A 14,605-nucleotide genomic window follows, 5' to 3' on the forward strand; every position below is an offset into this window, starting at 1 on the left:
GAGCTAAGAGTTTCTTTATAGATTCCCAGGAAATAGGTTACAGGAAGGTATATCTTTTTATTTTGTTTACTTTTACACTAAATCTTCCCAGATTCATGGGATTTAGGTCTCATATTACATTTTTCATCTTGGAAAGTGAGTTACTGGCCACTGTCTTCTGTGCCCCTCCCCCCAAGAAATATTTTTTAAAAATTATTTATTCAATAGGGAGAGACAGACAGACACAGGCAGAGAGCACTCTCATATGATGGTTCACTCCCCAAATGTCTACAGTGGCCAGGTGTGCGCAGGGGCAAAGTCATCACAAGAACCCCTTTCATCAGCTGCTGCCTTCCAGGGTGTGCATTAGCAGGAAGCTAGAGTCAGGAGCTAGAGCCGGGAATTAAACCTAGGCACTCTAATGCAGAGTACATTATCTTAGGCTAAACACCTGTACAAAACGAAAGTTTTTTAAATCCTGCATTTTAAAATGTTTCAGAACACAATTATCTCTGAATCCTACCTTATCATAATATCAGAAATAAAGCTCACTTTTATTCTTTCTTTAAGAATATACATGTGCTCCTGGATCCAAGTCCTGTCGATTTTGAAACACAAGTGCTGGTAAGTATGGAGAGAACCTAAGTAGTTCTAGAACTAAAATAGATTAGACAATCATAGTCACAAATAAGAATCACTGATACCTAATGAATATTTCAATATTCTTTCAGCCATGTCAGCAGCACCTCTGAGGACTCATTGTTGTTAACACTTATTTAGCAATTGATTCTTTTTTAGAAGTTTGTGAAACTTTGTCAACAAGACTCTTTTAAATCCTTTCAGGGCTCTCTTCAAGTATCATTTTCCTTAAAGTAATAAATTGATACTGAGTTTTAGAAGAAGGTTTGTTAGTATACGTAAAGCCATCCAAGTCGGCCATATAATGGGTTCTCATTTGTTAGACCATTTCCATATTTTATAGTCAGCCTTTTCCTTTTTAATCAAGTTATACTTTTTAAATCTCATATATTTTACTTTTAAATGTAATTTCTCTCACAATGAGGCAGAAACTAAAAACTACTGAGCGTCTACAGAGAGCCAGGCACTATGCTGAGAGTGTATGCATGTTAATTCACATGAACTTTTTCACAGATTGGTGAGGTAGCTGGTAGGATTTCTATTTTAAAGAAAAAGAAACATGTACTTATGAACAAACTGCTGTTAAATGATAAAATTAAGCTTTAACCTAATCTGCATTACTCCTAAAAAATTAAGGCCTTTGTAAGCATGCAAAAAAAAATCTACTCTGTTTAACTAATTTTATCAAATGGTAAGAATTTAGTTAAATAATTTCTTGAAAAAGCAAAGTAACAAGTTAGATATTCTACCCCTCCTCCCCCATTCCTGGTTTAATCCTTCAGTCCTGTGTAATTTGCTCTTCCCAGCTCAGCTCTGATAATGAGGTGGTACAATCTCTTCTTGATAGATAAAAATACAAAATATGTACTAACACTACACTCAGCAGACAAGCAGTGGGTGACTAGCATGGTTCTGAACTGTGCTATACTTGGGCACTTACAATGTGCCATCACGTGATTCTCCTAGCAATCCTGAGAAGTCATTCCATCTATGCTGGAGACCTCAGGACAGGAGTTCCAAAAGTGGCCCAGATGTTGAAAAATTCACAAGATATCTCTGATTCTGAAATCTATGTCCCATGGTTCTGGGGATAAGATGACTCTAAGCCTTTCCTTAAGGTAAAACTCCACTTACTAAAAGCTAAGTTCCCAGTGAGTATTTTCAAATTTCATATCTTTTAACTTCTTTGGAATATAGACAGTAACATTAATTTGTTGCCATGTTGATTTCTTTACTGACCTAATTTGAAGGTTACCTTAAGTTATATGGTTTCATTCCTTCTAACAGTCTAAAGAAATTTCTATTAGATTGCCAGCTTCTTAAAAGCATTACTGAGCTTTTTAAATTCATGTCTGTATCTTGGCCCCAAGCACAGTTTATGACATAATATAGGTCTTCATTAAATGCTAAATTCTCATAGCTAATGGCGCTTAAAATTTTCATGTGGAATAAGAAAAGCAAGTGTCAAAAACTGAATGTAAATTTGTAAATAGATACTAAGACAACCCAATTTAAGGCACTTCTGATGGTCATACAGTGGGATGAAATTTGCAGTGCATCTAAAATTTCTGAATTCTGATGTCAGGCTACTGCCTTTTTGAAGTGGTAGTTACATTTTCTTAGCTAAAAATAAGGATACACAATATAATTATGAATTTTTTATGAATTTTGAATTGATGATTATAAAAAGTATCTTACAAAGCTTAAAAAGCTAAATATTCATTGAAAAATTATATTATAAGCAGGATAACCCTGAGATTGTCTAATAAAAGAGTTTACCATGTCAATCCACTGTTACAAAACAACTGTTTCTAAGATGCCCTATATAAAACTAGTAACGTTGCCTTTTTTTTCTTGTGAATGCTCAGTGAGAATTTCCTCAGTGAGATCTTAAGTTTAACAACTTTTAATGAGGAATGATTATATAATAATATATTATAATTATTTTATATTTCACATTATTTATTCATGTTTTATAATAACATTATTGCATACTATTTCTATAGTAGCTATAGAGTTGTAAAACAAAGAAAAATTCCTGAAACTCTAGGTAAGATCATAGTAAGAGCTTAGACACAGTTTTACAGTGATAGAAATGCGTGCTATGACAAAGTTCTGTTACAGGAAAAAATGTGGAGGTCCGCTCTCACCTGCTTAAAAAGTTGGAGGTTCACTGCAGTTTCCAAGAACTGTTTCATCACACTTGAACGGTGCTTCACAAAACTCTCCTCACAGAAAGTGATGGGCTCACCCTAGACAGAAATAACAATTTTCAGGGCATCAATAAAAGTTCAGTCAGGGAAAACCATGCTCCTTAAAGAGGCACACGGACTGTTACAGAGAAAGTGTAAGACACAGAACCAGTGAACACATAATAATAGGATTGCAGATGAGTACAAATATTCCTCCACTGGAAACTCTCTACTATAGCTTCTGTGCTAATTATTATCAATTAGCGTTCTAAAGGTTGTTAGTTATGTAGAGAAAAATACTCTTCAAATTTAAAGCTATATTTCCAACTGAAAAGTTCAGACTTCCTATGCTATAAACAAGCACTTCTTCAGATTGAGGGAGTGGTAGGGAGGGGATAGAAAATTTCAAAGCAAGGAAAAATGGATGAGACTAAAGTCTATCTATGTTTTCTCAAGAATTACATATAATGTACTTATTAGCAAGCTGAATTAAGCTGGACGAACTGTACTCGTTAAGCTTTGAGCAATTTATTCTACTCTTTCAAGACTTGGAGTAAAGAGAAAACTCAAATTGGCTATTCATCCATTTGTGATTACACAAACCACAGTAGGGCTTTGAACTAACCTTCAAATGATTAACAGCTTGTTTACAAAGAATCACTAATAACAGAAGACAAACTCCTGATGCATCAGAATTTTCCTTTAAGGAAAGAAACTAAGCTTGATTAATAATGATTTGAAGTTTTTTATACTCCAGAAGTCTTGATTTGAGAAATACAGATATAATGGACAAAGAAGGATTCAAAACAATGGACTTCAAGATTTCTGGATTAATGATCAGATGATGATATATATCATTTATTGGAGACTGGAAATATATTAAGAAAACCTAGTGAAAAAAATGATAAAAATAAATTTTGGCATGTCTTAAGTCATATTCTAAGCAACACCTGAGACAGATTCTTTTTCAACTAATTTGTTGGAGGATATTGTCCAGGAAAACGGTAGTAAAGGAATAGGACAGGGCAGGGGAAGAAAGCCAAGCAAGCACATGATTGCAACTGGAGATTAGCAAAAACCTAATTTCATGGGAAAGCATGAACTGTACTACAGAGCTGATCCCCACATGAGGCAAGAAGGCCAGCCAGTTAATGCTCATACCATTGGCCATGGTCTTCCTTGGTGGAAGAGATGGAGGGAGAAGGGGAATGAACACAGTGTTCTTCCCAGTTAAGCACTTCCATTTAGCCAAGGGCAATTCAATGAAAAGGGCACCAGTCAGTACAGTGGTCTGGGCTGGGCATCAACAACATCTACTACAGCATGGAGAAAGGCAAAGTGTTTGAGGAGCACGTGGAGATATACAGCACACAGCTAAAATCTCAACTAGACAATTTTTCATTTGATAAGTACTTAAGAATTAACTGTATAGAACTGAGTATTAACATTAAGGTGATCACACTGCCTACACAGAAGGATTTATGCATCTGAGCAATATTCATCTCTAACCTAGTTGTTACTGTGCTTTTTGCTGATAGAAAAAGTAGGTAAATAAATGTGATCTGGTGGAGACAAAGAATAATCAGGCATAAACATAAAACAACAGAAAAGAATAACTTCATGAGAGAATTCTGACACAAGAGAAAACGAACCACATATTTTGCTCCATGGAACAGTGAGAAGGCAACAGAAAGTAATCAAAACCAAAATCATTTCAGTAGAACATCAAACAAAGAAACATAAAAAGATGACAGGAAACCTAATTTCTGTAAACAGACTTTCTAGAAAGGAAGCACCAACAGCATTTTCCATTATATTTAAATGCTAACAAGTAATACTGCCATTACATTAGAGAAGGCTTGGTAACATATAAGGTACTACACAAAGAAGCTTGCTAGGTGGTCTGTAATTAGTAATGGCAAAAACATCAACATTCATACTTAATTTACCTTTTAAAACATATAAATTGGAGGAGAAAAGACTATTATCTGTAGAATACTGTTACACAGTAATTTGCATAGTGACTAACAAATGGGAAGGGAAAGAGCCATGTGCTAGGATTGGAACGTTACTTTTACCCAGTGGTATCCAAATACAGCTCTCCAGCTGATTGGAGGAGACAAATGACTTGGCCCATGTCATGCACGTGATGTAACCCACAAAGCCTTGGATTATATTTAATAGAAAGAAGCTACTTCTCTCTCCTCTGCCACCTTTTCTTTCTTTGACACTTAAGAGTCAACTTGAAAAAAGTTCATGGAAAATGGAATTACAAGATAAACATTAAAAATAAAAACTTTACTTCTCTGCATAATCTCCATCAAGATCAAGACAATAGTGTAAGCAATGGCACCAGCAGTTTAGTCCACCCTTAAAGAAGCGAAGGTCCTAGAAAGTTAACTATGTCAATGCATTCTTTTTCACATTGTCAACTGAAAGAAATGGGTGCCCTTGAAAGATTTTTTTAAATTAGGAAACTAAAAGAAGTCAGAATGAGAAAAGGGGGACTATAAGGTGGATACCTAATGACTTCCCAGCCAAACTCCTGCAACCCTGCTTGTGTTAAATGGGAGGAAAGAGCAGGAGAGGGAAGACTCTGGTGAAAATTTGCTAGGCATTTCTGCTACAGCTTTTGCCAACCTTCCCAAAAGACGCTCCTAATTGGTGGATGTTATTGTGCTTTAGCCTTCAACAAAGTCAGCAAGTACAATGTATAGACCATCCCCAGGAAACTCCATCATGACCATTAGTTACTCTTTATGGGTCTGCCTTTGGCTTTAGCTGGACCACTACTACCTTTTAGTAGCCACCACTTTGATCTTGCTGTTTTCGGGACTGTATGGGGAAAAAACATGTTTGTTCTATTGTTTCAATTCTTAGGAGGAAGGCTTCAGGAAATAGAACCAACATGTTTTAAATTTCCACCGAAAGCTCTGGTGTTGTCTGCAGCTGATCAGAGTACAACTGTTTGGGTACTTTTCAAGCAGAAGTTTTCAGTCAGAATTGTATAAGCTGTACCAACTGAGATGTCTGTGTTCTTGACAATTATTTCTTCTGTTAATCAGCATTCTTTCCTACTCATGGCACAAACATAACTCATGTTTTCTTTGCAAGTTGGTAGGGATTGTCTGCCACTACAGGCTCCGTCTTCAACCTCATCTTGTTCCTTCTTAAAATATGCTATCTGGGGCCAGCACTGTGGCACAGCAGGTTAAGCTGCTGCCTGAAATGCTAGTGTCCCATATCAGAGAACTAGTTCAAGTCCCTGCTGCTCCTTTTGATTCCAGCTGCCTAGTAATACCCCCTGGGAAAGCAGCAGCAAGATCCCCAAGTATTTGTGTCCCTGCCACCCACATGGGAGACCGAGATGGGGTTCTAGGATCCTAGCATGGGCCAGGCCCAGTCCTGTCCATTGTGGCCATTTGGGGAGTGAACCAGTGGATCAAAGATCACTTTTTCTGTTTCTACCTCTCTCTCTCCCAATCTGCCTTTCAAATAAATAGTTCAATATTGGTCCATAGTTACCATACACTTTTGTAAAGCATTAATGATTTCACCATTATTACACATAAGCATCACCATCAATTTTATGTTTCTTCTTGCCTCAGTTTGTTCTTGCTTCAATTTTAACAGTTCATGTTGGTCTGATCCGAGTTCTTTTCAAACTGCTGTCTAATTCTTAGTAGCTCAAACCATATGCTGTGTAGACATGCTATAACATGTTAGTAGTTTATTTTGGTGCCAAAAAAGTTTAAATCCAAGTACAATTTATTCGTAATCCACATTTTACATGAAGTTCTTGAAGATTCCTCCTATTTTTCCAGCTTGTAATAAGAGTTAATTTTATATATCTTATCTGCGAACTCTGTATGTCTGGAACTAAATTCTTATTCATCTTTGCATTCCCTATAGTAGCCAACACAGTACCTCACATTTTAAATGTTCAGTAAGTTATCAGTTATTATTTGAATTATATTTACAGAATAATTCAATCACAAGTAGACTATGGATGAAATACAGCTGTTTTTCTACCCTAATATTATGTCAGCTTCAGAATTATTATCATTGCTGTTTTAATATAACAATTTTGTTTGTTTTTGGCACTGGATTTCATTCAACTTCTATATTATACTCCAAAATGGAAAATTTTGCAAGAATAGGAAAATACTTATAACATTGACTAGATCTTATGCTATAAAGATGTGACTGACTAATAGAGTCCACACTGAAAAAAAATGAAGTATTAGGAAGAATGACACTGTACAAAAATGTGAAATATAATCCAAAACACCAACATTAAGCTCATTCAACTCCTTAATGCACCTGGACTTCATAGGTAATATCACCATTACATAAGGAAGATAAACAAAGTAGGCAAAAACAGCTGCATACTGACAGCTTCTTTGAATTTTAAAATCTCTGAAAGACACTGTCTTGGGAATATTCAGGTATGTGCAGTTTGTCACAAAAATAATAAACTGTTACTCATATTATAATATTATAGAGCAGTTTTCTTCCAAGTGTCTCAATGTTATTATTATGTAAGGTATACGAAGTCTACTTTAGTAACCAAGAAAACAATTACTTTCTTCCACACTACAGCATGATGTCACTAAGAAAAAAGCCTCATATTCAAACTGTACATATTAATCATTAGCAGGAAAATCTTCTCTTTGTAAATATTATACTATTTTATCCCAAAGTTACTAGATCTGTCTTGAAAAAAATATAGCTACTTACCAATATTATATTTGTCTATGACTCATCAACTTAAGATGAGAAAGAAACCTGACTTTTCTAAATTGGACATAGCAGCTTCTAGCATTTTGGCTAAGTTTGAACACTTAGAAAAAATTAAGATTACATATTAATTTTGTACATACTATGAAAACAATACATTTTTCCCATAATTCAAGAAAGCAAGAAAAGCACTCTCTATTCTCATGAAACATATTACCAATGACATAAATATGAAAACTTTAGTATCAAAGATCTATCCTGGCTGTCTTATAGCTATGGAGAATTTTTGCTGAAGCAACTCAGCAAAAATCTCATCCTGTTAACTGAAAAAAAGAGCAAAAAGTGGCATCAAAGCACCTTTTTTTTCGGTCAAAAAGCCAGATGTATGCAAAATATTTCTTTAGTAGCAACTATTTCCAAAGTCAAAAGATCCACCTGTACTTGAGCATGGATAATGAGAAGAAGGGATGTCTAAACTCTTTTTGTAACCATAAAAATCTGAGAAGTGAGTATGTGCTGCTTTTCAAGTTAGATTTTTAAAACTATCAAGTTGACAGTTACAAATTTCTTAAATGGAAGTGTGATGCCAAGACTTAGTGACCAGCCTCTTAACTTATAGATGCCAATCCTGTGTTTAAATTGCTTGAGTTTATCTGATAGAATTAAGAAAGAGAGAACAATCCAACATGGGAAGCGGGATACATAGCAGACTCATAGAATGGCAGATGTCCTAAACAGCACTGTGGCCTCAGAATCAGCCCTTAAGGCATTCGGATCTAGCTGAAGAGCCCATGAGAGTATTTTAGGCATGGAAAGCCAAGATACTCTGGCAAAAAAAAAAAAAAAAAAAAACAACAACAACAACTAAATGAAAGATCTCTGTGAGTGAGATCCCAGTGGAAAGAATGGGCCATCAAAGAAGGAGGTACCTTTCTCTGAAGGGAGGAGAGAACTTCCACTGTAACTATTACCTTGTCTAAATAAGATTGGAGTTGGTGAACTCAAAATGCTTCCATAGCCTTGGCAACTCAAGACAAGAGCCTCAGGTGATTACTGACGCCATAAACAAGAGCGTCAATTTGTTAAGCCAACAACAGGAGTCACTGTGCACTTACTCCTCATGTAGGATCTCTGTCCTTAATGTTCTGTACACTGTAATTTAATGCTATAACTATTACTCAAACAGTATTTTACACTTTGTGTCTCTGTGTGGGTGCAAACTGTTGAAATCTTTACTTAATTTATACTAAATTGATCTTCTGTATATAAAGATAATTGAAAATGAATCTTGGCCGGCGCCGTGGCTCAACAGGCTAATCCTCCACCTTGCGGCACAGGCACACCGGGTTCTAGTCCCATTCGGGGCGCCGGATTCTGTCCCGGTTGCCCCTCTTCCAGGCCAGCTCTCTGCTGTGGTCCAGGAGTGCAGTGGAGGATGGCCCAAGTGCTTGGGCCCTGCACCCCATGGGAGACCAGGAGAAGCACCTGGCTCCTGCCTTCGGATCAGCGCGGTGCGCCGGCCGCAGTGTGCCAGCCGTGGCAGCCATTGGAGGGTGAACCAACAGCAAAGGAAGATCTTTCTCTCTGTCTCTCTCTCTCACTGTCCACTCTGCCTGTCAAAAAAAAAAAAAAAAAAAAAAAAGAATCTTGATGTGAATGGAATGGGAGAGGGAGCAGGAGTTGGGAAGGTTGAGGGCGGGAGGGAAGTTATGGGGGGGGAAAAGCCATTGTAATCCATAAGCTGTACTTTGGAAATTTATATTTATTAAATAAAAGTTTAAAAAATTGCTTGAGTTTAATCACTAAGTACAACAATATTAATTACTGATAATGTTTTAAATGAATATAATACAAAAAAGTCTGAAAAACAAATCTTCCAATTTGTCAAACTGAAGCCCTGATTACTAAGCAATCTTTATTTTGAAATGATTTATTTTATCCATTATCAAGGCTCAAAGCAGCCCAGACAATCTTGGGTGACCCTAAGCATTCACAGGAAGAAGCCTGAGTATTACGTCTAGGTTCTACAGATAATCAACTGTATGCTTTTGATACACTAAGTAATACTTGAGTATTGGCATTAATTATTGGTTAAAAAAAGTTGACTTTTATTTTTAATAATTTGTGACACAAATGATACACAAAGGTATAACTAAAGACTTTATTAATTATTTAAAGTAATCCTCTTTTCTGGAGATCAAAGGAGAAACACCTTCTTAGTTAGGCTAAAGCAATTTTCCTTATCAAACTTACTACTTCTAAAATTTCATTTCAATAATAATAGCTAACATATAGAGAACATTTACATCAGGTACTACTCTTTGTACATTATGTGAAATTATTTTACTGTGTAACACAACCCAGAAATATCATTGCCTTTTTGACGTTCTGTTGTTGTTTACAAATGAGGAAACTAAAATATGAATAGGCTAATTTGCCCAAAGTCATACAACTACTCTGTCAGGAGGCGAGCTGGAATCCTGTGTGCTTACCACTTTTCTTTATTTAGCACATTAGACATTTCTTTTGGATTTATTTATTTATTCATAAGGCAGCATGTCAGAGAGAAAGGGAAGACAGAGAGAGAGATCTCCCATCTGCTTGTTTACTTCCCAAAAGCCTTGTACCTTCAGGTCATCTATCAGTGGCCAACCCGCAGGCTGCTACTTACTGGGGTCCTTTACTCCTCTCTTCAGGTGAGACTGGAACTTCCCTACATTTGGTCTTCTCAACTCCGATCTAAGGCAAATGCTGCAATCAAAGGGATCTTTCTGATACACAACAGTGACACTTCATCACCATGACAAATGATTTTAAACAATAAATAAAGTTAAAACTCCGCAGACTGATACAGAAACACCAGTTATGACTGGTTCTACCAGCTTTTACATGAGTGAATCATAAGCTCTTTTGGTCCTTGTCTTTGAGAGCATGCTGAAAGACATGGGCACTCTTGCCATAAAAATGCACATATTCAATAGGTGTCTCCCGGGTCTCCTCTGTTTCTGAGGAATTCATAAGTATAATTCTCTTTTCCCATTTTCTGAGGTCATTTTCTTTACTTTTACCACAGAAGAAACAACTACAACAGACTCCATCACCATGAACTCCTGGAGGGCACAAGCTTAATCTTCTTGATTTCTCCCTCTGTCCAGTCACCCCAGAGAAGGCCTATCATAGCAGTGCTCACCACATCTGTCCCTCAAATTGTAGACCCAATACCCACAACACATCTTAGCAGAGTAAGAAATACTTTCTTGTATAGTGAAGTGCTACTACTTTAGATTATATGTTATAGAGGGGAGAAAAATCAGGCAAATCAAACCTTCCTTTCAATACCATATATTCATTCTTGCTGTTTGCAGTAATGAGACAAAGAAGGAACAAGATGAATTAGAAGACTGGAGAGAAGAGGATGAATTAGATTTAGCAGTGCCAGTTTCCCCAGGTAAACAAAAATCAACAGAAATATGCAGCACAAATGCCAAATCAGTTCTCCAATTCATATATATTACATACGATAAGACAGATCGTATATAATATATATGCCACCTGTTGTTTAAGAAGATTTTCAAGATTTTTCATATTAAATTTAGTCTTTCTATAAGTGTACATCAAATGTCTTTGAGGCAGCAAGGGAAATTTCTCCTGTGTTCTCTGAAGGGTCACAGAAATGCACTGATAATAGGCAAATGGATAGGAGAATGGCATGCAACTTTATTGAATGGGCACAAGTGCATGGAAGCCATATGCCATACAAAACTCAGAGTCAGATGATTGAAGCTGAAACATCCTCTCTATATGAGACAGGAAAATGAGAGGCGCTACAGACAATTTTAGAGAGGTAATGATTTTTAGGAGAAATGAATCAGCATCAAAAAGAGATAGCAGCCCGGGACACATTCCTCCCTGCTCTGGGGAAGGTGAGGGGCATTAATTCCCTGAGCAAGAGCTGTCTTGTGATTGCCAATAAAGCCTCCTGGGCAGTCTCTGGTGCAGTCCTCAAAAGAATCAAGAGCACTCTGTTTGCAATGGGGACAACTTGTCGTTTCTTCTCTTCTCTGGCAGTGAAACATCTTTGCTTATTTGGTGAGATTCCACTACACTTGTTCTCCTTCTGCAAACGGAACTGTCTTCAGTCAGATACGGGAACTTCAGAGAAAGCCTTGACCCAAGTCGTTGAGAGACAGATGGGGCTTGGGGAGGTGGTGAAAGTCAGAGGGGCCTCAGCTCTGAGACTGCTTCCCCATCTCAGTGTGCCAAAGCATCACACTTAAGGCTACAATTTAGAGTCCCAACAGCTTCCAGTTACCATCATTTAGATTTGAAGATACAGGTGTTCAAGAAATATATCTTCAGAGTACATGAAATGATAACAGAGGCAAATCAGAACAGAAGCATGCCACACTGGAGCAAGTGAAGGTCTTGCTCACCTTCACTTGCTGGGAAACTTAGCAAAGTAAGTTAAACTCTATGAGTACCATTTTCATCATGTTTAAAAGAAAAAGAGTAGGATTTTGAAGGCTTGTAAAGATAGATGATAGAATTTACCTGAAAAATATATGAATGTCTGGCATTAAATAGGTACTCAATGGTCAGTTAAAGTTTAATAGTAATGAAAAATTATGAACTTCAGTAAACATATAAGTAATACAACAGCATGTAAAAAGGAGAGGAAAAGTGTTAAAGATAATAAACATAACTAATTCATAGTAAGGGTCAGTAGGAACGACAGGTTCAAGAATCAGGAAGGAACTAGATGGCCATTAAAACTGAGAAAGATAAAAGACCTACAGGGAAGAAAGAACATTAAAAATAAGGGTTTAGAAGGTTGAGAAACTTGGGACATTTGGAGCCTCGGGCAGAACTGTCTGAACTGAGGTCAAAGTTCAGGAAAAAAGTGAAATAAGACAGTGTACCCTTGTGAGGGCCTTGAATGCCAGGTGATCAGATGGCCCCTGAGACTATGGCCAGTCACAGGCCTAATCTACATTTTTAATGCTGCCAAATGTAAGGGACATAATTGATCATTTTTATGCATATAAACAATCATAAACTTTAAAAATTAATGTCTAGTGAAGTAATTCATTTCCATTAAAAACCGTTTATTAATTTTTCCTTTTCAATTGTATTATAATAGCTAAAGGATAGTACTGAAATATATAAATGTGTTTAAATATTTGTGAAAAAATAAAATTAAATGGTAAATTTATTTTGGTGCAAAAATTTTAAATTTCTAAAAGCTCTTCCATAATACATTTTTCTATGAAATTCTGAACGACCCTTGTGTTTACAAAAAGGTCAAAACCATGAAATAACTGTAAGTTCTATAATTGGTCTCCATTTTTTACACCTCTCAAAAAACACATTATGATATGTCTATTATGTAAATGACCAGTGAAAGTTCTAAAATAAAAAATAAGCATTTTAATAAATATGAAAGAAGGTAATCTATAAAGATATCAGCTTTAAAAGTGTTCTAACCACAAATGAATGAATCTCTAAAAACTACCTCTTTTCCAAATAAGTAAACAACAAACTGTCAAACACATTCAGTGAACTTTAAAAAGTAAGGTTTTAATTCAAAAACTGAGTCAGAAGAAATGTAAAGGTATACAAAATGAAATACTATCTCTTAGCTCCCAAAATACACTTGCAGTGCCAAAGAGAGTGAGAGAGAGAGAAACATCAAATATATTTTATACTGTAGATAAGCTAACACATTTATAAAAAGATGTGATAAATAAAAAGGAAACATCCTATGATGAAATTATATATTTTCCACAGATATTGGAAATTCTGCTTTCCAGATGCTTTAGAAAGAGACTGAAAACCTTACACCTCCCATTTGCATAATGAAACTCAAAATAGGAGAAAAATAAGCTATAAAATCCATAATAATTAATGTTGAAATGAGATTTTAATAATTTTACGCAGCCCCTAACACACTAACAAAATTTCAATCATTTAAGAAAATGTTCTTTCGGCTGGCACCGTGGCTCAATAGGCTAATCCTCCACCTGTGGCACCGGCACACCGGGTTCTAGTCCCGGTCGGGGCGCCAGATTCTGCCCTGGTTGCCCCTCTTCCAGGCCAGCTCTCTGCTGTGGCCAGGGAGTGCAGTGGAGGATGGCCCAAGTGCTTGGGCCCTGCATCTGCATGGGAGACCAGGAGAAGCACCTGGCTCCTGGCTTCGGATCGGATCAGCGCAGTACACCGGCTGCAGCACTCTGGCCGCAGCGGCCACTGGAGAGTGAACCAACAGAAAAGGAAGACCTTTCTCTCTGTCTCTGTCTCTCTCTCACTGTCCACTCTGCCTGTCAAAAAAAAAAAAAAAAAAAAAAAAAAAGAAAATGTTCTTTTAACTCCAGTTTGCTCCTTTCCTCAAATCTGAAATCCTTCACAAATTTTAAAAGGAACATGAAAGAAAGATTTAGCTTACAAAGAATTAGTAAATATGGCAAAATTGAAGAAAAGTGATCTTATTTTCTCTCCTGTACTATAAATTTGCAATCAATTTTTTCTCTAATTACTTCCTTAAACAAAACTAATCACTATACTTATCCTTTACACTTATTTTTACATTTTAATTGAATATGAAATATGCTGTACTGTAATATGGATGCTTGGTTTTCTGGTCTTTTAAAATATGAGGTCCTTATGACAAGGAAAACTTTTTAAATACTCCCTTATGTGAGATATGCATACTATGAACAGGACTATGATTTCTATAACTCTTTAGAAATATACACCATATTTCAAGAAGATTAGCATGTAAACTTAGTCATCTGTGATTATCTAGCGAGGGGAGCTGATATACTCGCACATTTTAAGGACTCCGTCCAATAACTCAATAACTCTTTAGAGGTATAACAGCCACTGAGTAGGAATCATTAATTCTGTAGTCAGTTTAGAAAGGATATACTCATTTACATTTGTCTGGTACTTCATAGTTTATACCAGGGTTTATACAACAACCCTGAAAGACAGGAAAAGTTTAAGAAGTCTCATTTTACAAATAAGAAGACAAAAGTGTAGAGACTAAGGAAATAGTA

General features: G+C 36.3%; 1 protein-coding gene across 12 annotated transcripts in view; it reads right to left on the reverse strand.

Moving 5' to 3' along the window:
- Window positions 1-14,605, reverse strand: part of DENND1B (DENN domain containing 1B) — a 342,830-nt gene that overhangs the window by 118,396 nt on the left and 209,829 nt on the right. For all 12 annotated transcript variants that reach the window (XM_070055063.1, XM_070055064.1, XM_070055062.1 and 9 more), the window contains one exon: window positions 2,769-2,870. In XM_070055063.1, coding sequence (XP_069911164.1) covers window positions 2,769-2,870 — 102 coding nt within the window. The remainder of the gene's footprint in view (window positions 1-2,768; window positions 2,871-14,605) is intronic.

Source organism: Oryctolagus cuniculus, chromosome 13 (assembly GCF_964237555.1).
Source record: "Oryctolagus cuniculus chromosome 13, mOryCun1.1, whole genome shotgun sequence".
Classification (NCBI taxonomy): domain Eukaryota; kingdom Metazoa; phylum Chordata; class Mammalia; order Lagomorpha; family Leporidae; genus Oryctolagus; species Oryctolagus cuniculus.